Source organism: Callorhinus ursinus, unplaced genomic scaffold (genome assembly GCF_003265705.2).
Source record: "Callorhinus ursinus isolate GAN/ISIS: 27379988/994484 unplaced genomic scaffold, GSC_fseal_2.0 scaffold4, whole genome shotgun sequence".
In the NCBI taxonomy this organism is placed as follows: Eukaryota; Metazoa; Chordata; class Mammalia; order Carnivora; family Otariidae; genus Callorhinus; species Callorhinus ursinus.
The window spans coordinates 76,702,761-76,727,829 of NW_027397066.1; the positions used below are offsets into that span (position 1 = coordinate 76,702,761).

Sequence of the window (25,069 nt, forward strand, 5' to 3'; positions counted from 1 at the left end):
TGTGGGCCCCTCTCTTCCACCTCCAGCTCTGTCCTGCACAGTGAAGGATCGCCCACACAAAGGTGTACACCCCTGAGCTCATACACCTGAGCTCAGTCCACACTCTCTAAACACCACTCCAGACACCTGCGATGCCCTTGGGGCTGTGAGGTCTGCTCTTGGAGAAATGTGGGGACAAGTTTTCCCCGGTCCTGGAGGAGCTTTCTGAACTGTTAGGGTGGGAAATCCTAGGGATCCCTGAAGATGGTGCACACTCTGGACAAGCTCACAGCCTTGGCCCTGACCATTCTCACCCTGCGAGAGGCGGCACACCTGGGGGAGGGCCAGAGGTAGGCAGGTCTCAGGTAGCCTAAAGAGTACTTGGAAATGAGAATAAAACCTCTGCAAAAAATCATACTTTAAAAAAGCTGCAGCTTTGCAACTAGCCCCAGACTCGGAGGAAAAAAAAAAAAAAAAAAGACGAAGAAGGGTATTTCTTATTTGAATTTAACTACTTCTAAAAGCCTCTGGTCAACTTTTCTTCTTGTTCTCCAAGGTAAGATTATTTTCCCCTTTGGCATTAAAGTTGTGTGAAAAAACAAAAATGATGTATTTTATCAACTTCAAACTTGTCCCGGGGCTTTCTCCCACACTGTGTTAAATAATAGAAGACTTTTTAATTGAATTTCTTTGTGTGTAGCATATGCTGGGTGACATTATGCCAGCATCTTGCTCTAAGCAGCAAAACGTTCTCCATAAAAGCATTAAGATCCAGAGTGTCATTCCGCATGGAGGGAGGGAACGCAGAACTGCAACAGCTTGAAACCACATAAAAACAGTGCCTCTGAAATGTAATTGTAAAAACACATTGAAACAAAGTGGGGGGGGATGATACTCAGAATTAGAGAATAAAATTTAAAAAAAAAAAGAGGAGGAAGGAAGGTGGGAGCAAGAGAGGGTACAAAAGGAGGAGAGGAAACCCTGTGGCACAACTCTGTCTATAATATCAAAGCAATAACATTTTCAGCATCCTGGCATTCCATCTGCAGGCTAATCTATATGTTCATTTCCCCTTGACAGCCACTATTCTTTAGCGGTGGGATTATAAATGGATGTGTTGTGGACCGAAGCAGTAACGATGTCTGCACTGACACATGGCTGTGTTCTTTACCCCAAGGATCCTGGAGCTTCAGCAGAATGGTGACATGGACATCCTGAAGCACAAATGGTGGCCAAAGAATGGCCAGTGTGACCTGTACTCCTCAGTGGACACAAAGCAGAAAGGAGGTGCCCTGGACATAAAGAGCTTTGCAGGAGTCTTTTGTATCCTGGCGGCTGGAATTGTCCTCTCCTGCTTTATAGCCATGCTGGAGACGTGGTGGAACAAGAGGAAAGGCTCCCGGGTCCCATCGAAAGAGGTACTTGATTGAGAGTTCTGGCGCTCAGTTGAGCCAATAAGTGGGTGGTCTTTCCAGGGAGGGTAATCAGCAGGAAGAGGATAATGGGCTGGGGGTGGTCCTTGTTTCTTCTTTCTTGGAATATTGAAAATGAATTATTGATGAAATATAAAAATCGGTAATGCCAATACCAATGACCATTTTAAGACATCCCAGATATGTGAAGCAGAGACTGCAGTTCTTGAAAAGACTGATCGTTTCATGTGCCATCAAGGGCTTTAAAATTCTGCCAGATCTCAGGGTAGACTTTCATTCAGTGATTTTCTTAAAGGCTGTGATTCCCTTGACCAGTTCACAAAGATGCTTGTCATCTTATTTCAATAAGTTGTTTAACTTATAGGTAAATTATTTGTATCTCTAAGATTCAGCCGAAGAAATACAATGCTGTAGGAAAATAATCAGAATTTGTCTCTTCACCACGAGTGGCTCCTTCCCTCTATCAGTATGTGGACCTATAGAAGGGATCATATGTTTTTAGCTCTTTGATGGCTCTAAGCTTAATGAATCCAAAGTGTGGAATCATCTAGAATTAAATTTTTAATAAAATAAAATAAAATTTTTTTCAGAGATCTGAAAGAATAATTGCAGAGTTACACATAATATCTCTTTGAAAGTGGCATGTGCCTTGTTTTCATCAAAAATTATGGAATTTACAAATCGGTAGAGAAAATGTGAAGTTAAAATAAATTACTTGATTAATTTATCATATTTCTACTGGACCAAAAGGTGAAAATTTTTTAAATGATGAAATCATATTCATTCACTAAAGCTTCACAAAATGAAATGGAAAACGACCTGAATTTGCTACATGATTTGATCTGCTAGATAGTTTCAAAGGACAGTTTTTTAAACTTTCTGTAACTAGACTTTGGCTAACTGATGGTTAGAGCAAATCCTGAGAAGATCTGCTTTAATGCACAAATAAAAATGACTTCTCAATGTTCATATGAATTTTTACATGTTAATATATTCTTTCAAACAGATCTCTTTCTAAAATGATCTGAGAATTCCTTTCTACCGCCTTATATACAAAATTGATCAGCAGCATTTATAAGGAAAAGCTTGGCTTACCAAAGATAAAACTTAGCTTCCTACCTATCTGAATGATCATACATTCTAAATTAGTGGAGTATGAACTAAAAATTAAGCAGGGTTCACTGTAGTGTTTTCTTTATGGAATAAGCTTCTGGCTTTTCTATTGACATTGATTCAATGCAAAAGACCACATTAATGCAACATTATAGCTGAGATTTCATATTCTTAAAAATCTGGAAATTAAGGGACTCCCCAAGCTCCTTATATTTTGAATTACTATATATGATATTAAATTTTTGCATTATTATATCTGTTGATGGATGACTACATTATAGTTGCTGTGGGAACCATAAAATTACATCTCTCAACCCTCTAAAGTCTCAGTGATAATATTGTATTAATGGATATTTTTTATTGGATTTTGAAATGAAAAAGGAAAAGGAAAAACAGTGATGCACATCAAAATATTTTTCACTGAGGAGCACTACAATAGCACAATGAAAAAAATACATACTCCATTCTAACTCATGACAGCTAATTCAGATCTATGAACAAATATTTTCTCTCCTTATGATTAATGGGTATTTTTAAATCCTCATGAATTTAATTTATTGAACTTGGCTATAAATATGACTGATAAGAGACAATTTTTTTTCTTGCCCGTTTTATTTTTCAAACGTTGGGCTTTAATGCTCACTTTAAGTGAAAATCCTGAAGGATTTATGAATAGGTTTCAGCACCAAAAATCTGAGATTTTCCTTCCTTTTCCTTTATTAAGTACCTTCTTACTAAGACTCCATTAGCATAGCTCAAAGCATCTTTGATTGAGAGGTCATTTAGCATAAACCTGGCCCTAAACCAAAGTTGTCATTCGCAGGTCATGACTTGAAGGGGTCTCTAAAGGTCTTGCTGACCTCACAGTATTGCCTCATTCAGGTACTAAATAGCTTGAGTGTATGACATCCCTCAATTAGAAATGGATTCTCTTGTGTTGAATGTTGCTCTTTCTGAATAATCTCACATCTCTCTGGCCTGAAGAGAAATAACACTTTAACAGTCACTAACACTTTAGTGTGAACTAGCATATCGTATCACTTATCTCCAAGAATGGAAAGTTAAGGTTAGGAGGGAATAGGAGAAAAGAACAGAAGTCCAACTTGGAAGGAGACGCCCTGCAAAAGGAGAAAGCACGTGGAAAGAAGAGGTGTGGAGAGGGACTGAGTTGTTAAAACCGTATTTTTTTATTTGTACAGCTTTGCCTGGGTCTGTCTCTGATCTCATAGAAGGCAATCGCCCATCTACTGCTCCCCTACTTTTGTAGTTGCATGTGACATATATAGAACTTTTAGTGCAAGAAAATTATTTATTATAGATAACCTTATCTCAGAGTCATATTTGTACCCCCAGATCCTAGCGCAATACCTGGCTCATATTAGGTGCTCAATAGGTATTTGTTAAATGAATAAACCCCAAAGTTCAGTTAATTACATATCATGTTTGCTGAACTACTTTTTTTTTTTTAACCATGGAAGCTAGTACTGATGAGAACCTTATCTTCTTTTTCTTCATCTCCAGGATGACAAGGAAATTGACCTGGAGCACCTCCATAGACGTGTAAATAGCTTGTGCACTGATGACGACAGCCCCCATAAACAGTTTTCCACCTCGTCAATTGACTTGACCCCTCTGGACATTGACACTTTGCCAACACGACAAGCACTGGAGCAAATCAGTGATTTCAGGAACACTCATATCACCACAACAACCTTTATCCCAGAGCAGATCCAGACTCTTAGCCGCACACTGTCAGCTAAAGCTGCCTCTGGTTTCGCTTTTGGCAACGTGCCTGAGCACCGAACTGGCCCTTTTAGGCACAGGGCACCTAATGGGGGCTTTTTCAGGAGTCCTATAAAAACAATGTCATCTATTCCTTATCAACCAACTCCTACCCTGGGGCTCAATCTGGGTAATGATCCAGACCGAGGCACCTCCATATGAGCATCCAACAAAATCTCTTCACTGTTTCTTTTGTAGGACTCCCTTTGCAAGGAGCAACTGTAAAATTGTGGGACTAACATGGATGTAACACTTAAAAAAAAAAAATCAGGATTATTAGTAACAATTATAGTTCTTTCTCTCCACCTTCTCCCTCTTCTCTCTCTTCTATTTCTTTCTCTTCCTCTCTTTCTGTACATTTCCCTCCACTTTTTTTCATTATTCAACTTGTTCCCCCAGAATATAGTATACTAGGATCCTATTAGTCCGCTTTTCATATACTGTACTTCAAGTATAGGAAATGTGCACTGAGTATACTAAAAGTATATGCAGGATTAATTTTACATAAAGGCCTCTTACGTAACATTTCTCTATTTTTAAAAATATAATTGCAATAACTTCAGTCTTTTTACATTCTTCTGCTGCATCCATACAACGCTCCACTGTTGTTGAGTGTCCTTTAACTGTGGACCAAAGGCAACCCCTGCAGTGTTTATAAAATAATTTAAAGACCATTCAGGCCACATAATATGAGAATGCAATTTTGTAGGATTACAAAAAAGCCATTAATATGCCAGTCAAGACTACAGTTAAAACTACTCTCGCACTGCAACAGTGCATATGACCTTTATGTGATTGTACAGTATTAAAAGTTTTTTCTTATGTACAGTAAACTTTATCATATGGCAGAAGCCTCTATTGTGTTAAATAAATTAGTATCTCATCTATATATACATATATATGCACCTATATAATGTGTATATATATTAAAGGGCGGCCATTGCTATTGCAATTCATTTAATAAAGCTTTAGTTTTAAAAAAAAAAAAAGCATTGTATACAGGAACTATGTATAGTGCAGGGGGTCTTTTCAGTTAGAAAAGGCAGGTTGCTTTAATGTTCTTCTGACTCGTATTGTTTGCGAACAGAGAATATTTTATACTTTTGTTATTAAAACATCCAGGGCGATTTAATATTTGTTCCTAGATGTAACTCCTTTGAGTAGGTTTTGCATTTGTTACTCAGCAGTGTATAAAGCTAACCTTGATAATTTTACTTTTCATGAATTATCTAAATGGAAAATGCTATTAGCAGGACCACGTGCACAGCAGCACATAGAGCTCTAGAAGAGTTGAAACGTAGATCATTGAAGGTTAATAAATTCTCTTCCAAAGCAGAAAGCCAATCGATACAACTGTAGTTGGGGAGAGGTGGGAGCCCTTATGAAATATTGATGTGGCCTTAATTACTGTCCTACATTATCCTAAAGAAGAAAATATAATGACCATACTGGGCTCTCGACTTAACCCCCCCTCCACCTTTTTATTTAGTTCTATTTGGAGGAGTTATGTATTTTTTACATTAGTGCCAAGTGTATAGGAGGATGACAGCAAAAACAGTGCCTCTTCGTGCACGATCCTTTTAAAGTAGCATTCTTACCTGTTAGAAATAGAGAATGAACTCTGTTTGTAATCCTTAAATCAAAATGTGGTAAGTAGGAAGCAAGAACTTATCCTGTGTTTTTACGCAGCCATACACTTATTTTAATCTAATTCATTCCGTAGCTAGGATTGATATAGGAATCAACCTATGTGATTTGCTTTAGGAGAAATTAAAAGGTATATTCTTAAGGTATATTATATTTTGATGCTAATTCTGTTCTGGGGAGCATCTTGTACTGTCACTGTTTTTGTACTAAATCTTCAAATATTGTCTACTGTGTAAGGCAGAAAATTTTCTTATCATGCAAAAACCATTTTGTTTCCAGGGTAACAAGTACCTAAGTGCATGCACGACTTGTTTTCCCTTGTAACATTCATGATCTCATTCACAACTCTGATTTAAAAAAAAAAAAAAATTCTTTACAACAAGCTATATAGGGACGTACCAGATGTTGCAGTGATTTTAGCTATCAACAAACTGTTAACCATGTACAATATTTAAAATAGGCCTATTTTGATGTATTGCCTATTATACAAATACACAAAACACTTTTTGGAGGCCTCAGTTATGAGTCGCAGAGCTTTCTGTGTGTAATTTGTCTAAATAATTTGTCTAATAAAAATGTTTTCTAAACTTGCTCTCATACCATTGAAGTCTTAACTATAAAATTTGACAATGCTTACTCTCTCACAGAATGAACTGAATTTTTCTAAAAATTTATCTTGAGTTAATTAAAGCATGAAACACATGAAGTTTTACTAGCAGAACTATGCCAAAAGGAGCGGCTCTCTAAAAACAATACTGTGTGCGTTTCTTAAACCAATGAAAGACTGCCTTTCTGCTATTTGAAACAATTGGAACCAACAATATATTTGTTTTTCTTCACATATATTTATATTTGTGATGTCTCTGTGAGCACTTTTTTGGGAGAGAGTTATCCTGATTCATGTAAACAATGCAACCATTATAAGAATAGCAGGATGATGGTTTGTTACAAAAAAAGAAAGAAAGGAAGGAAGAAGGAAAAGAAAAAGGAAATTAAGGGTAATTAAACTTAGAATTTATGTATTAATGATTGTTTGCTGTTAGGGAAATACTCATCATGTTGAATCTATTAATTTGAAAATTAATTGACTTCAAGATTATTTCTAATACAGTGTTACTTTCCTCATTTGAACAACAATATTTTTGTCTAGCATTTAACTCACTCAGTGAATATATATCTGAAAACATATTTAATTAGATTAAAATCTTTGCTGCTCTAAAATTCTATTAAAAGTGATTTTTTTTAAATGTTGGAATTATGATGAACTATACAGATCTAGACTTTCTCTCTGGTTTTGCAAATAAGGGAATATAAGATGCTAAGAAGCTGTGACTTGCCGAGATGTTTGACAATCTAACATAACACTTAAAACTGGGTCCTTTTTAATTATTATTATTTAACTCTGCCATGCTTCAGTCATATCCACAGGTCCTCATGGGTTTAAATGCAGGGACGGCTCAGGGACAATGCCTCCACCAGGTCCTCTCCCCAAGCCTAGGCTGCAAATCTCTAGGAACCTTCCCTCCTGTCTGCGGCCAACTAGAGCACCTGAATCAACCGCTCCTTTCACAGATGGGAAGGTGAACACCTCAGGCTACTTCCCCAAGGTCAGAGGGTGAGGCAGACCTCAAGCCAGATCCTGCTTCTCTCTAGGGCTACTTCCTTTAACCCATTGTCTGCTTGGTTCGCACCACTTACACCAACCTTGCTATTTCAAAACCAGACAAATACCTTATATCCATATAATTTTATTCCACTCAGATGTTGAAATCTTTCCTTCGGTGAATCATTAAGAGAACTGGTTGTCACTTTCAACCATGTCAGAACTTAGGCACAGGTTTTGGCTCAGTCATACATTAGAAGATTATAAGACCTCCTTTCTTCCCTCATACATATCAAGCTACATACAGGCAATTTGTTGTTTTCATAATTATGTTATTTTTCATCTCTTTTAATTTGGGATTGGTTGTCAACCGAATAAATACTTTAAAAAGTAGACTTTGCTGAATGGTACTTTGCTTCATCAATTAAAAAGATGAGAAGATCCACAATACCTTTCCAAGCCACACGATTGGATAACAGATTATTAGTATTTTATAATCAGAAATTTGGAGTGGAGAAACACGTTCAGGCCTATTGAGTATAGTAAGTGAGGCAGAACTAAGAATTTCTGTACTGGTAAACACAGGTTTTATGCTTACATGTACATCTCATGATAACTGAAAAATGTAATGGTGTCACTAAAAATTGACTTCCTTCTAGAATGTTTTATTTCTAAAAACAAATCCTATTTCCAATCTTTGTGATCAGATATTAATAAAAGGCTAACAAGTATGGCCATAGTTATCATTTCAACAAATTGTAGTAAATACCCTCTCATGAAGTAGCATATGAGCTCCCTTGGGCGGAAACGACTTACCTAGCATTGAAAAATCAGGAAATAAAGTTTGTTATATTTGATAGACTTAATTCTATTATTTGTTTATTTATTTATTATTTTATTCTATTAGTGTTCGCTCAAAACCTATTTTGTGAAAGCCACTGTGCTAAGCAATTACACACGGCATAGATGAATATGTATGTTTAAAAATGGGTCTGGATGTGTTCTAATGCCCAGTTCTTTCTTTGTCCCACATCACATGCAAGATACAGAGACCACCTTACAGACTTTCTGAGGAAGCAGAATGAGTCTCTCCAAGCCAGTGCAGTCCTCTTTGGCCTTGGCCATTCCAACTCACTGGGGCAAGCCATCCTGGCAGTTCTCGTGGGCTAATAGAATCTATCTGCTTAGATTCAGATCACCTCCACAAAGAAGACTTGGAGATTTCCCAAGATGCCAGACCATGAGGTCAACTTTTCAGAAATGTGAAAATTCCCATAAGCTACAGGCAAACTATTAACTAGCCCCTCCTCCTTATCAATACCTGCATACCAATCAGAGACTGACTCCTACCCTCAGATGTCCATGTCAGGATGATACAGACCACAGTAACTCATTTTCTGTTCCTGCAGGTCTAATCACTTGTGATAGAGCCCCTCAGTGTTTAAATTTGCTTCACAGGGATTACACAGTGAATCCTTTTCAGGCTACTTTTCAACATTTATCAACTTTCATTTATATTGCAACTAAGATCCCTAGCCACCTTTCCTGTCATCTAAGATACAGTGTGACCTATGAGCCTGAGGAATATATAGCAGGGTTTTACAGGAAGCCAAATCAGGACAACAGCCTCCAACCCACACACAATTCCAGAAGAGTAGAAACCTCCTGGTTTTGCTCCATGTGTAGAGCTCCACAGAGGCACAGAACAATTACACCACATAAAGATTCACCCTCCCATGGGGTTAGGAACAGACTAAAGGAGAAGTCGCTTGTTTTCTCACCTGAATTTCCCAAATTTCCCTTGTTTCAATCATTCTCATTTGTTTTATTCCCATGTAATCTTAGTAATAAAGCAAAAATCGTTCAAATTTCAGTAATACATTTTCATTATCTAAAAGCTTTCCTATACTTGTTATTACATACAAGATAGGACCAAGTGTCACCTCTTGACTAATTTTGCACATTTCCTAGAGTTTCCTCAGAGTGGGAGGGAGAAAAAAACTGTGCGTTTTAGACACGTCATTACCTGTGTCATGCTGTAGGCCTGGCTGTCTGGCCTTTGGGAGGAATGGAGGCCTGGTTTCCCTTTGGGGAAGACTACTGGTTCCCACCTCAGAACTGGCAGAATGTTTCAAAAGTCTCAAACAACCTGTGATGAAATGGAAAATTCAAACCATTTTCAGGATGACATTAATTCTCCTTAATTAAAAACTAATGAAGCTTTCATAACAGCTGTTTCAGAAGGAGAAACATATCACAAAATCAAAAAATGATACAACATCAGAGCTAGACAGGGATGAGAAACAGTGCTTTTAATGACTACTTTACCTGCCAGAAGATTTGAAATGTGAGTAAGAGGCACACTTTGGTTTTTAAAAATGTTGTGTCTAATTTTTAAATTGGTGCCACTGAAAATTTTTAGGAATTAAGTAGCAGACACCTGTGGCTATTTTTCATTCTTAAAAATTGGACATCACTATTAAAAAACAAAAAACAATTTGTTTATTCACTACACAAAAGATTCATGATGGGGGCCTTTGAGAATTAGTTCCTCTAATGTGTAATAAGATTCAATTTGCAAAAATTTAAGTGATATAAGACTTTTCAGGATCAGCCACTTCCTAGAGCAAGGGGCACCTCTATCTACTTCACACTTATGATGTAATGTTTAATTCCTCTCCAAAATTACATTAAAGTTGACTTTCAAATTAATGCTAGGCCTCTATTAATACCTGTTTATAAAAGGTAGCTATAAGATATATTTAAAAAAACCACACACACACTAAAAATAAGTTGAAAATAGAGGCATCACATATCCAGCTCATTTAATTTGACTTTATTATTCTAGGAAGAGTTATTGAATGCCTAATATGTTCAAGTACTTCCATAAGGAATGTTAAGGAGAGCTCTGGACATTAGTTGCTACATGGGTTATAGCCATGTCATAATTCTAATCGACATAATTGACATTAGATACCAAATGCAGAACTCTCATTCACATACGATCTTTTTTAATGAGTATAGTACTTCCTACTGTACTTACTTACAAATGAACATATTAAAAATAAAAATAAAAAATAACTAAGCAGTGTAGCAAGATATACATGTAATGGGGACTTCCAGCCTCACTTCTGCATGACTAAGCATTTAAAATTTATTGTTCACTCACTCAGATTTCCCCATGGAACTATCATAGTAAAACTCTTCATAAACTGAGCAACAAGTATATAAAATCACTCCTCATGTGTGTAACCTCCATTTTTTGGTGTGTCCAATTAACATGGTAAGTCCTATAAAATAGTTCAATCGCCAACAATTAATATATTTTAATTAATTATTTTTCATCATTATTAAATGATGTTTTTAATTCTTACTCCACAATCATGATTATGTGTCTCTTTTAAAAAAAGAAAACTAGTATTAGTACATATACATAAACCTTAGTAACACTGAAGAGCGATTATTAAGAATAAAACAATCACACAAGATCAATCAGTCCATTGACTAGCAGTTTTCGAGCACCTACTATGAGCAAGGCACCGTAGGACAGAGATATCCTAACTGGTATGCCAAGGCACACTCCTGAGCCAACAGGGGTCCAAGGGTGCTGAGGTATTGACTCTATCATGTCTCAGGGTGGTGAGGTAAGCCCCTGGTCTGGAATTCTGTCCATGAGCATTTCTAGTCATTGACACCTGGCCTTTCCTCAGAAAGCTCCTGAAGTTGGAGAAACAAAATAGAAGCTTTTGAAAAGTTAAATACAAAGTCATAGTTTAAATAACATCAGAAGGCAAGAATATAAATTATATCATGATGCAGAATGTATTCCATTATCAAGTTAGTTGATAGAGTAAATATTCTATGAGAAGAGAAGAAGAAGGCAGCCTACCATGGGATGATTTCCCAGAATAAGAGGAAATTTAGCCTAATCACAGAGACTATGGAAAGGTTGGGGGAATGCAAAAGGGCTTCCAAGTGCAAGCAAGGCACAAAGATGGGAAAGAATGTTCGAAGGATCAATAGCCCACGTTGTCTGGAATATGGGCTTCATGTCAGGAAGTGGCAGATAGTAAAGCTCAGGTGAGACTGTGGAAAGCCTGTAGGCTGGGCTCAAGAGATTGCACTATACACTGTTCATCTATTCATTCCTTCATTCATGGAGTCAACAGATATTCACTGAGCTCTTGCTGTGTGCAAAACACTATTCTAGTTGCTGGGGACACACAGTAAACAAGACTCCCTGCCCTCACAGAGTTTACAATCGGTTGGAGGAGACAGACAGTAAACGGAATAAATAAGTGAGGTATATAATGGATTAGCTGATAAGTGCTATAGAGAAAAACAAAAAGGAGTGGGAAGCCTAGAGTAAGAGTAGGCATTTCCTATTTTAAATAAGGTGCCCATGAGCGGCCTCACTGATCAGTTGACATTTGACTGAAGTCTTCAAAAGAGGGAGGGAGTTAGCCCTGTCGCTATCTGAGGAGAGAACATTCCAGACTTTGAAAACAGCTAGTACCAGGACTCTGAGGCAGGAGTGTGCCGGGCATGTTTGAAGAACAGGAAGAAGATCCATGTGGCCAGACCACAGTGAGGGGTGAGAGATTGAGCTCAGGAAGGTAACACAAGGCCCAACTTATAAGGCTTTATAGGATGCTGTAAGAGCCTAGAAACCATCGGAGTGGTTTGAACAAAGTGGAATGCCTGTTACTAGATCCAGCAGATTAATTATAAAGCCAGATGTAAATCAAACTTGGGATCCGAAGTGCTGCCACTTTCCCACCCTTCCTTGGGCCTAAATATTTGCCACCATTTTGAGTGTTATGGGAGAGTGGCGTGGAGTGCCAATCGCTGGCCATGCCTCCATTTGAATTTCAGCCCTCGAACCATCAGAGAGAGACTGAAGCCGGGATACTGTTCACAGAGGCTCACAAGCATGAGATGTATGGAGATCTCCAGCGTGGGCAAGGGGGAGCCACTGAAGATTTTTACCAAAGGAGAAACATGCTCTTAAGGGGGTGGTTTAGAAAGATCCAGCTGGTAGTAACTCATAGAATGCAGTGGAAAAGAGGCCAAATGAAAGGCTTGTGCAATAATTCAGGCATGATCTGAACTTCTGCAATAGCCCAAAAAGGAAAAAAAGATGCAGATGGTAGATGCGTTTTGAAGGGAGAATAGAGAGAACCTGAAGATTAACTGAATGCAGACTGTAAAAGAGAAAAAGAAACCAAATATGACTGATTTTTCAAATTCAGATGCTAGAAAAGTAGAAATAATCTTACCAAAAAGTGCTAAAGTCAGAAGATTATGTTGTTTTATTCTTTTTTTTTTTCTTAAATTGGGGTTTAAGGAGAAGAAATCATAGAATTGAGAATTGTTTATTTTCCGTCATTAGGAGTCTACATGAGGGATTCGGAACGCATGGGGGGTAGGCGTTATCCAGAGTCCATGATTTTTAAACTGCGCTCCCCAGATTCCAGAGGGTTTTCCTCGGGGCTTATGGGGGTGCTGCTCAGCGGAGGTAAGGCTCACTGGGCCTCAGTCAGACCAGCTCTGTTTTGATCTCTTCATGTATCTCACTTCCGGTTCTGATTTCCCTCACCTCCGAATAGCACGTCCTGACAGATGACCACAACCTCAACTCCGACGTGTTCTGAGGCAGGCCACTAGCACTTTCAACAATTTTAATTGTCCGTTTGATTATTCTTCCTTACAGCTGGTCTTCGTATTGTGTTGAAAGTTGCCCCCTACTGGTTCTTTGAAATGCTGCAGAACAAGCCTCATTCCTTTTTCTCACGTGAGATTTATCCCGTTTCCCACACAGTGAATACTCAGAATTGACCAAACTGTCCTGTGATATGGTGATAGTGACTCAGATCACATAACTGGGCTTGAAATACACCCAATATCTCCAATGTCCTTAAAGGAGACAATGAGCTAGAGCAGAGTCCCCTTGCAGTAGGCTTTACTAAAATGACCACAGAGCAGACATACTGAATAGAAAGCGAAAAAAAATTTTTTTTAAACACAGACTTGTCTTATAAAAGGAACAAATTAAAATTAGCCCGATTGTTACAAACACCTGCTATGTGAAAGCCAGTATACTTGGGGCTGTAAGTCAAACCAAAAACCTGTGGAACTAACGTGTTTGGTTCCTGTAATTGCTGTGTGCTTTTAGTTCTGAGTCTATGTCCGCTCGAGAGTTCAGAAAGCATCCACTAACACAGTTAAGAGTACTATATGAGAATCCAAAGGTTGGTCTGAAATACTCATCATCACCAATCTTATCCTCTGAGAGTTAAAGAGGTTAGATCTCACCAAGCAGGCCATCAAAAAGGCTACTTGGATTTTGTTCTAGATGTTGTCTGTCAGCTTTAACTGTCTCTCAACACTGAGGTAATGATAATGGTTCACTTTTAAAAGGTCAAAGATGATTTCCCAGTTCTAAGGGGGAAATGTCATATATCAAATAGAAAACAAGAAATAGGTAGTATGCACCTTTATGAATTGAGAATAATTTTGATAAAACCTGCTTTTCAAATTGTTTGAGAATACAATCACTTGCAATTCACTTCTTGCCCCAGAATCTCACTTTTAAAATATAAGCCATGAGTCACACACACATACACAGAACTAATCTTTCTATTCCTATAAAAGAGATAGCACACAAATTGTATACACATGTTGTATTGAATATCTGCACAAGATAAGAATTTCAAGGTAGTTTGCAGTCACACGTTTCTTAATTGCACTTCATAAAATATATGGCATATACCCTCAGCTAGAATTATTTCAAGTGTAGGGACTTTAATCCTTTCTCATCTGAAGATGTAAGTTGCCAATTTCTGCTTTAATTCTTGCCCTTAACAAGCCGATATTTATGTTCTTCTAAATATAACAACCATGGGGAGGGAGGGCATGTTGACCATATGCCAGGCACAGTGCTAGGTACTACCTACATGTTTCACTTGATTCTCATAACATCTCTGTAAATTTGCTATCACTGATACTAATCGAACAGTTTAAAAACAAAACAAAACCTAAGTCTCTAGAAAGTTAAGTCATTTGGCCAAGGTCATCCAAATAGTAAGTGACCAAAACGGAATTCAAACCCACATATCTCTCCCTCAGAAACTCATGCCCTTTCCATCCCAACAGGCTGCTCCTGACATCAAAGAGAGATGGAAGGTAAAAGGCCCTTTTATAGCCTTCCATTGTTGCAAGAGGCTTTGAAAACTATGGGGATCCATAAAGATCAGCTGGTCCTCACCAGCTGACTATATTTTTGATACAAAAACGACAAGTGGTAAATAAAATATTCATAAAAGATGAATATAAGTGATGCATGCGTCATAGTCGCTTAGAGAACATAAACAGATTCTGATACTCTGCCAGATTAGCATCTGCTGCAGATACTGCTCGAAGACCAGCAAACCTGCTGGTCCTCCTGTGGTTTTTATCTCTGCCAGTGATGTCAGCGATCTTTCCGTCTTCTTCCCCACTTTCTTAGCATCCCTCTAACGGATCCGTTGGAAAAACAAAGCCCTATTGAGTCACCTCACATAACACTCTCCTACCTGACCCCCTTTTTTCCAGCCTTACTGCTACCAGACAAGTTTAAACACATGCTAGCCTCTGTGGGAAAACATTACAAGCTTCCCTTCAAACATCTTACTAGGTGATCTTACTACATTACTTCTCAAGTCAGGTCACTCCATGATTTCATTTTTTTTTCCCATGGTATTTCTGTGGTCCGCTAACCAACGACGAAGCACCTTAGCCAAGAATCCCTTCTGGCAGGAAGTACTAAGGCAGCCTTCACAGAAAGCAATATTTGAGCCAAGGAGGTAGGATTTTGACAATGAGAAATATGAATGTGCACTATAACAGCTATGTGCAAAGAGGAAATGGGAAAATATAATGGACAAGTTTGGAGCCAGGAATAAGACTATTTGGCTTGAAAGAGAAGGTCCTATGGAAACAGAAGATAAGGTGAGAGCCAGTTGGTTGATGCATTCAACAATTACATTTTGAGAGTCCATCATACATATATATATATATATATATACATATATCTCCACATGCCAAGATGCTAGGCATTGCAGAACATAGAAACATAAACATGCAAGATCTCAAAGCTATTATGGAAGAGATGTCCTGCATATGCATAACTACAATGTAAGGCAAAGCAAAAAAGTGCTACAACATAGTATAGGAATTGAAGGGAGAGATGGTACTCTTCCAGGTATCCTTTTATTGAAATACAGTGATTTTATTTTTTTTAAAGATTTTTAGTTATTTATTTGACAGAGAGAGCGAGCACGAGCAAGGGAGCAACCTGCAGAGGCAGAGGGAGAAGCAGGCTCCCTGCTGAGCCAGGAGCCCAGTGCGGGGCTCCATCCCAGGACCCTGGAATCGTGACCTGAGCCGAAGGCAGACGCTTAACCAACTGAGCCACCCAGGCGCCCCAAAATACAGTGATTATAAATGATACATAATAAGTACTTTAAAAAGTCTATAGTGTTTTGAGAATTCAGAGAAAAGCAAGACCTTTCTTCACCGGGGTGATAAAATGTCTTTGTGGAGAAGATGGTGTAGGAACTAGATTTAACAAGGAGTATAATTTCCAAAGATACAGAATAGGGGAAAAAACATTTTTAGGCAAAGAGCAAGATATGGTCTAACTCACAGAGGAGGAGAGCACAAAGCACATTTGAGAAAAATCAAATAATTTGGTGGGAACATATGGCCCATGAAGAGAAGTAAGAACATAAGATGACAAAACTATAAAAATCAAATCCAACCACCTACCTAATGTTTGAGTGTAGTCTCTTTTATAGTCTATTCCATTTTTGAACAGCTGTGAATATTAGTAATATGGTAGTGTTTACAGTCTCCTGGGGAAGGCAGACAATTTAACAGGCAATGACAATAAATTGTGATAAGTGCTATAGTAATGTAAATGCAAAGTGATTTGCAACCTAGTGCAGGGAAAGGAAAAGCTCGCTAGCCAGGATTCCAAGCTGAGGTATAATTGAGAGTCAGCCAGGCAAAAGAAAGAGGGATGAGCAGCGTATGCAAAGACCTGAAGCCAGAGGGCAAGATTTGTTCCAGGAACTGAAAAAAGTCACACCAAGTCGGAACTTAGAGGGAACAGAGACTATCAAGAGAATAAAAAGAAGAGGTAAAAAGCAGTCCTCAAAATCCTCCATAAGCCACATTAAAGAATTTGTATTTTTTAGGAATCACGTTCCAGGCATCACTAGGTAGTCAGTGAAGAGTATAGAGTGAAGTAGTCACCTGCCCATATTCTTACTTTAAAGAATCATTCGAGCTGCCCTAGGAGAAAGCTTTGGGAATAGGACAAGATCTGAGAAAGGTAGACCAGTTAGGAAGCTTGTGTGGCATCAAGTCCTCGTTACCTGTAGTAGCACAGAGGAAGTAGGGGGTGGGAAGATTCTAGGGGCAGCTTTGGTGGGAATGGGGTCTGGGTCTGGGTTTGGGACCTTTTCTGAAGTTTTTAGTGTAAGTGAAACCATGAGAGTTAATAAAATCATCCAAGGAATAAGAGGTCTATTTAGCAGAAATGAGATCTGGACACAGAACCCTGAGAAAGGTCAACACTTGATCACAGGACAGAAGAGCATTCTGGCTAAAACAGAATGAGGATGGGCGCCTGGGTGGCTCAGTCGTTAAGCGTCTGCCTTCGGCTCAGGTCATGATCCCAGGGTCCTGGGATCGAGTCCCACATCGGGCTCCCCGCTCAGCGGGAAGCCTGCTTCTCCCTCTCCCACTCCCCCTGCTGTGTTCCTGCTCTCACTGTCTCTCTCTGTCAAATAAATAAATAAAATCTTAAAAAAAAATAAAAAAATAAAAAAAAAATAAAACAGAATGAGGAAGAACACTTGAGGAGTGAGTAGTCTCCGAAGTCAAGGGAAGAGTATTTCGATAGAGAGTGGTCAGTGTTGTCAACTGCACTCCCAGAAGGAAAAGTACCCATTACAACTAGCAGCAGGAAGGTCTTCCAGATCTTGTCGAGAACAGTGTGGAGGAGAATGGCAGACAAGGAAGCCAAACTGTAGCTGGTGGAGGAATACGTGGAAAGGCTTATACACTGCTCTTCCAAGGAACGTGGTGATGAAAGAGGGAGAAAATGGACAGAAGGGAATCCAAGAAGGGGGTCTGTTTCCAAGCCAGGAGAGTCTTGAGCCCAGTTAAACGCAACAGGAAGGTACAGGTAGTGAGGTCACCGTTGAGAGTACAGCAGCAAGTGGAGGATTCAAACGATGGTCAGTTATTGAGTTATTCCTTGTAGAATGACCAATCATATCATGAGATTAACAAGCTTCATTATGGTGAGGTCAAGTTCAAATGAGAAATATACCCACATGTTTACTAATGCTGGCTTAGCTGCAGAAAGAGAAGGAACACTCAAACGTCATGACAGAGATTTGAGGTTGGATATTCGAAGAAACAGCAAACTCAGGGAAATTAGTTTTTAGGTGGAGTAGAAGATGATATTTGGTTTTTAAAATTTTTTAAATTAAAAAATTAAAAATTATCACATTTGAGGGGCTCTTGGGTGGCTCAGTCAGTTAAGCCTCCAACTCTTGAGTATGGATCAGGTCATGATCTCAGGATCATGGAGCCTGCTTAAGATTCTCTCTCTCCGTCTCCCTCTGCCCCTCCCCTCCTGCTCCTGTGGTAGCACTCTCTCTCTCTCTCCCTCTCTCAATAACATATTTGAAATGAAGGTAATATCCAGGTAGATATATTCAACAACACCCTGGAAAGGTAGAAGCTAGGTTTAGCCAGAACATTCAGAATTGAAGTCTCAGGATAAGAAGAGAAAAGCCTCATAAGAAGATGGAAAGGTACTCAATAGGCGATGGATGTTCTGAGCAGCAAAATTTTACAATCTAGGTAGGTACATTCAAGGATAATTAATCTAATGGCTTCCTATCGGATATTAAAAAAAATATATATATATCACAACTTAATTCTGTCGAAAAATATTCATATAAGAAAATATTTACTTCCTCATTTAAGTCAATTTCACTATCTTTGTGCACCATATACAAAAGGGAAATCTAAAGCTTGTTTTCTCACCGTTCTCCTGTTGAAAGGGGATCAGCGCCAGCGCCCTCGTGTGGTGGCTCTCGGTAGGAACAGGCTTACCCCCTCGAGTCTGATTTGCACCATTCCTTGCCCACATGATGGAGAACAAATCATCTTTTTTATTATTCTGTATCTGCATCTTCGGAGAATAGAGAAATAACTTTTCTTCCCTTCACAATCTTCCTCTTCTTCGTATTCATCCCATCCCAAAGTAAGAGCTTAACCATGGAGAACTAGTATGCTGGCAAAAGTCCAAGTCAACAAATACAAATGCTAGATAGATGACCAAAAGTTTTTTATAATTCAAATTTTCAGTAAATAACCATAGAAATGATTTTTAGGAACTTAGGAACTTAGCCAGTGACATCCAACATTGTCAAAATCCATTTTCCAATTCAGCACCAAAACAGTACATTTTATGATATTTTTGATGTCACATCTTTTCTTTCTTTAAAACAGAGACTGAAATTATAGTAAAATATCCTACATGGCCCCACTTTCTTCTATCTCCATTAGAATAACATGGGACACGTTGTACTATGTTTGAAAAATAATTCCAACAAGCTCTGTTTAAGTGTTGTTCGGGAGGCCAATTGTTACATAAGACTCAAATATCCACAGACTCTCTAAAATTGATAGAGTATGAGTTTCAGAAGCATCTGAACCTCTAGAGAATTTTAGAAAATTCTGAACATTTTAACAAATAGAAAAAAACTGGAGGGTTTCTCTGTATATAGCTAAAATATTAGCAACAGTTTCTCTCTCTTTTTTTTTTAAAGATTTTATTTATTTATTTGACACAGAGAGAGACAGCGAGAGAGGGAACACAAGCAGGGGGAGTGGGAGAGGGAGAAGCAGGCTTCCCGCAGAGCAGGGAGCCCGACGTAGGGCTCGATCCCAAGACCCTGGATCATGACCTGAGCCGAAGGCAGATGCTTAACCGACTGAGCCACCCAGGCGCCCCAACAGTTTCTCTTAATTACTTTTTAGAACACACTACAATAAAATGAGCATGAATAATTCAATATAATTATCTGAAGTCATTATTTAGAACCTAAAATAGAAAATCAGGTAAAAAAAAAAAGTCCTCAATTTACAAAAATTCATTTCTAGAAGTTCATTTACAAGTCACTTATTTTGAGCACATGGTGTATGATTTCTTGGTTGCTTTTTAGGTTAGCTTTCAAAAAATGTTGTTTAACCATTAACACAATTGAAATATTTTTCATAAAATGATTTAAAGGCAGTATTTTTACACTAGGTTCTTGCACAAAGAGAAAATACAGTAATATGAGAGAGCATGACCTTTAAATATTTTTAGAGTACTTTATACTGAGAAAATACATTTAGTGTCATCATCAAGAACAGCTTTCATATCCATCGTTTGTCAGCTCTGCTACCCTAGGCAAGTTACTCAATGTCTCTGTGTTCCATTTTCCTCATCCATGAAGTAGAAATAAAAATAGGACACTCCTTAGTTTTGCTGAAAAGATTTCATGCCTTAACATGAAGCGCAGAGCACTTAGAACAGTTCCTTGTTCACAGTAGGCTCGAAACAGTGTTATAATGTTATCATTCTGCACACTACTGCTTGATAAAATGTAGGAATTAATCAAATATAGATGCTGCAAGAAGGCAAAATACAGTAAAAGCTAACATTTTATCTTTCAAGCCAATTCTGTAAGGTCTTCATTGAAAGAGACGTACACATGAAAATATATGCATTCGCCACACTATTACTTAGCAATTTTGTACAATCTTGTGAAACTTTGCAATATAAAGTAAAAAAATATTAAAGCATTCAAATTTTAGAAGTATAAATTTTATTCCAAAGAAAGTAAACTGTTAAATATGCAATAAAATTATTTCACCATCTCTTCAGGGTCAAAATTGTACTTCTGATTATGTATTAGAATATGTTTCATCCTAAATATCTCTGAGCTTTAAGAATGCAAAGAAGCAATAAATAAATAAAAACCAAAAATACAAAGAAGCTTCCACAACATTATGAAACAATCAAACCAAAAGGCAAAGTGAAAATCAGTGAGGTAAGCCTGTTTATAGAAGCTCTACAGACTAACATGAAAATTACAGTTTTTAATATTAAAATAAAAGACTTTTTATTTTCTGTCCAAATTTTTTAAAAAATGAAAAGAAAGACTGTTAACATTAAGGAGATTTCCTTTTTTAAAGATTTTATCCACTAAAAATGTGTTCATTCTTCAAATTAAAATAGAGACAGAAAAAGAGATCCGGGGCAGTTTCTGATACCATAGACATTTTAGGTTAGCTGAAATAGTGGCAAACGCAATGCTACAGGGTTAAGAGAAACTCAAGGGCTGAGCGAGTTCCTTGTTTTCCTTTCTCCAATCTCTCTTTAGGGAAGAGACAACTTTACCTTTCGTCTTCCTCTATTACCTTGTGACTCCCTGCTCTCTTTTACAAAGCCAGATGGTGGTGCTGTGGTACCACTTGTCGAGATTTTAGCTTCAATTCCCTGGGCTTCTATAAGCAATAGCATTTTGTGAAGAGTCAAGCCCTCTTTTAAAAAAAGAAATATTAAACGTGCTTTATTCTTCTTTTTAGTGGTAAGTAAGCCCACCATTTAAGTCCTTATGGTTATTTTAATGTTTACTCTCTTTACAAGGCTGTAAACCTATACACACAGGTAACTTATACTCTCTAAAACCTATACATACAGGTAACTTATACTCTCTAAAAGATTGAGAGATTGTGGCATTTTTGTGTTATTGTTTTTTCTTTGTCCGTGGAAATAAAAATAACAAATGATTATATTTTGTCCACCTTGTTTTCAGACATCCATAATTTATATATAAAGTCCTATGACACAGCCTAACCCCAACCCACTACCCAAATCTTCAGGAAAAAAAATTTTTTTAAGGCTTTTTTCAGTAAAAGTAAACTCAGTCTGTTTGTTTGTTTGTTTGTTTGTTTTTTAAGATTTGATTTATTTTATTTGAGAGAGAGAGAGCACAGCCACGGGGGTTGGCAGAGAAAGCAGACTCCCACTGAGCAGGACCCTGAGATCACGACCTGAGCCGAGGGCAGATGCTTAACCGACTGAGCCACCCAGGGAGTCCCAAAAATAAACTCAGTTTTAATCCCAGTCCTCGGTCAAACTCTCTCAACAATTGGTGAAAATGGTTATTTCTCTTGAAAGTGATGTTATGAGGTTAATCTGGTGATGCCTCTAATTATCCTGACTCTCTCTTCCTCTGTGGATCTCATTAAACCACCTTCTTGCAAGTCTGGGTTTCATCTGATTTATGCCCCCCAGATGAAAACTGAAAACCAAGTTGGCTGATGCAAAATTATGAATTGGGCCATGTTCTTCCCTATCTACATTGCTATCAATATTCTTCTCCTTTTACCTTTGGCCCACCCTGAACAAAAATCACTCTGGGTAACCCTACCATACCTCCTTCTACCCCTCTTTGAATTCTAAATAGAATGAATGTCAGAACAATATCGAAATCAACGCAACTATCAGAATATGTCCAAGTAGACATATCACAGGTGAAAAATAAAGCCCAAGAAGAAAGGCACATCAGGAAAGGGCAACATGCACTTTTAAAGTCTATATACCAAGGGCCCTTGTGACCAAGGTGCAGTCTCAGCATCACTTGCATTATCTTGCTGAATGAGCAAGGGCCGAGAGAAGGACTCATGATAGTCACGATGCCCCGGCTGGAGGGACACCTGTTCCTCTGCCCACTGTTACAGCTACCACTCCAGGGAGGCCCTTGGAAGCATGGAACTTCAGAGTTCAAGGACTTTCCCATTTCTTCTAGGTAACTTGCAGAGCAGGGTCGATGTAATGGAGATGCCATCCTCCACAATTACTTTTTCAATGGAAATTATGTTCTTTTCCAAACAAAACCCTAAGTCCAAGTCCCATATGCCAAACAGATTAAAACAATATTTTAAACACGTGTTTATAGCTTAAAATTTATGACATTTACTTCCCAAACGGTAATAAAAGAGGAAAACGGGTGACCGCTCTGGACCAAAGACTGAGCATTCTGCTTACTTTGGTCTTTTAATGGGCCCACATACAAAATTACTGTAAAACGGATCTGTACCATAGAATTTGAAAGAAGCCATTCCTAACCTGCTTTGATAATGGCTTATCTCTATGAGACAAAAAAGATTACACTGGAAATAATTGGATTCTAATAACGAAGATAAAGACATTGATCCATAACATGCTTTAAAAGCCCTCGTTCTGGAACAATGCCCTGACTCCCCCCTATGCCCCCCACCCCCAGTTCCATTTTGTTAGGCAACTTCCAATTCTTCCTATGTGTGGAGTTGGTTTCCAACTTGGTTCTATGCGAATTCCACCTATCGGTGATGGTTGTCTATAATTTAACATGGCTTTTTTTCCCCTCTATTTCAATAGTCCTAGTTCTGTCTTCTAAATTTGTAATATTGAGATGCACTTAAAACCAAGTAATTTGAGAAAGCATCTTTCTGAATTCCACAATGCCACTTAGTCCTTTTGTGCACAAGACACCTAAGTTGAGAAGAATTTTCTGATAAATGATGAGGTGAGGCTGGGTCTCAAAGCTTCAGAAGCTCCTGGGACGTAGGAAAAAGGAAAGGAAATGAGAGGAGCACCCTGTCTTCTCAGCGTGCCTCCCTCAGCCAGTGTTCACATCTTGGCGCTCTCCTCTAGAGCTTTTAAAATCAAAAGGGGAAAATGAGGTGAGAAGAGGGATGATGTCGAGAATCCTGCCTGTTGTCAGGGACCAGTTGTGGGTTATCAATCTAATCTACTGTGGAATTCTCTTTGAAAGATAAAGGCTTTCTTATTTTTCCCATCTATAGCCTGTGTGTGTGTGTGTGTGTGTGTGTGTGTGTGTGTGTGTGTGTACGCATATATATGATTTACCTGATTGCAGATTCTCTTCCTGGAGACCTATGAGTAAGTTGATAGAATGAAATTTGTTTCCATCATAAATGCTTCTCCAAACTATAAAATCAAACCCCTAATAGAAATTCTATCAGGGTGTCTCTACTTCTGAGCATAAATGATAGGTTCCTTTTTAGATGGCAGTGATACGTCTGTGGAGTTTTATTTCCAGGGAGACAGGGCAGGATTTGCTGCTATGCAGACTGAATAATGTTGGAAGCCAACATCATGTCACATTTTGTGTGCACTTTCCAAAGATTAATCCAAGCGTTACAAATGGGACACAGACTGCCATTGTCCCAGGGACACTTTAATAACCCACACCTACAATATTCAACCTGTTGTTTGCATAGGGACAACTTTGGGACACAAAAACCCACCAGAACGACTTGGGGAAAGGAGCCATGGAGAGGCAGAGACCCAGGCGCCACGGCACCTCCACATTTCATCCTTCATGGCAAATGAGTCTGTTTGGAGTTTATTTATGCTTGGGGTGGGGGTCGTGCAGCTTGCTTTCTTCAAAGCCCCTCAGCGAGCATGTCTTAAATCGGCTGCACACTAACTTGGTTTCTTCCTCGCTTTGCACTTTCAAGCAGGCTTTGCCAACTCGCAGATAATTTTTGTTTTGTTTTGCATAATGCCGCTCAAATTAAGTAACATGGCCACATGCCCTCAGGACTTAAATTTTGCCTGGCCAGCTTCTTTTCTTTTTCACCCCATTCCCCCCCCCTCATGATTCCTGGCATCTGTTGTTAAACTAGGATATTCGTCACGAATGGAAGACTCAGTAGAGGAAGATGAGAAGAACTCATAGTTGTCACATTCCCCAGTTCGTCATCTTTAAGCACAACACTACGGTTCTTAATTATTATTTCTTTCTTATTTACTTTGGAAAACAAATACTGATGGACTAGTAGATTGGAACTGATAACCAAGTTCCGTTTTGAGTTAAAAATATCAGTAACGTTTTTCATAGAAGGTATTTTTACCATAGAGATAGAAACATGTAAGAAAACAATGAACAGAATCACAAATAGTTATGATATATTTAATCCTAGTTATTTTGAACAGTCTCCTGAAAATAACTTTTTTCTTTTCGTAAGACACTATTACCTTAGTATATGGTAGTGATACTTATCAATAGGAGGCAATTCACTTAATTTCCACTTTAAAGACAGGTTTTAATTATGTAGAAAATGACAAAAGACAGGAGAAAATAAAACTAAAAGGAGCTAGTGTACATTTTGCTAAAGGACATGTTCCTACAATTTAAACTTAAACTTGCTACTTATTTAAATAAGTATTAACAAATCCATAATAATATAACATTTCAAATTTATGTTTAGTGCTTGATATCATTTTTTAATTCAAACTATGGTATTTCTCTAACATCCTATTTTTGTTTTTATTATCATTCTTATAACCAGGTCGGTAAGTACAGGCTTCTTCTTGATTTCTATA

At 38.2% G+C, this 25,069-nt stretch overlaps 1 protein-coding gene across 3 annotated transcripts in view; it reads left to right on the forward strand.

Annotated features, from left to right (window-relative positions):
* Window positions 1–25,069, forward strand: part of GRID2 (glutamate ionotropic receptor delta type subunit 2) — a 1,442,323-nt gene that overhangs the window by 1,404,680 nt on the left and 12,574 nt on the right. For 2 of the 3 annotated variants that reach the window (XM_073891966.1, XM_073891967.1), the window contains exon 15: window positions 1,157–1,397. In XM_073891966.1, coding sequence (XP_073748067.1) covers window positions 1,157–1,397 — 241 coding nt within the window. Of the gene's footprint in view, window positions 1–1,156; window positions 1,398–4,046; window positions 8,309–25,069 lie in introns of those variants that run through there. The other variant, XM_025873456.2, reaches the window with a different exon arrangement.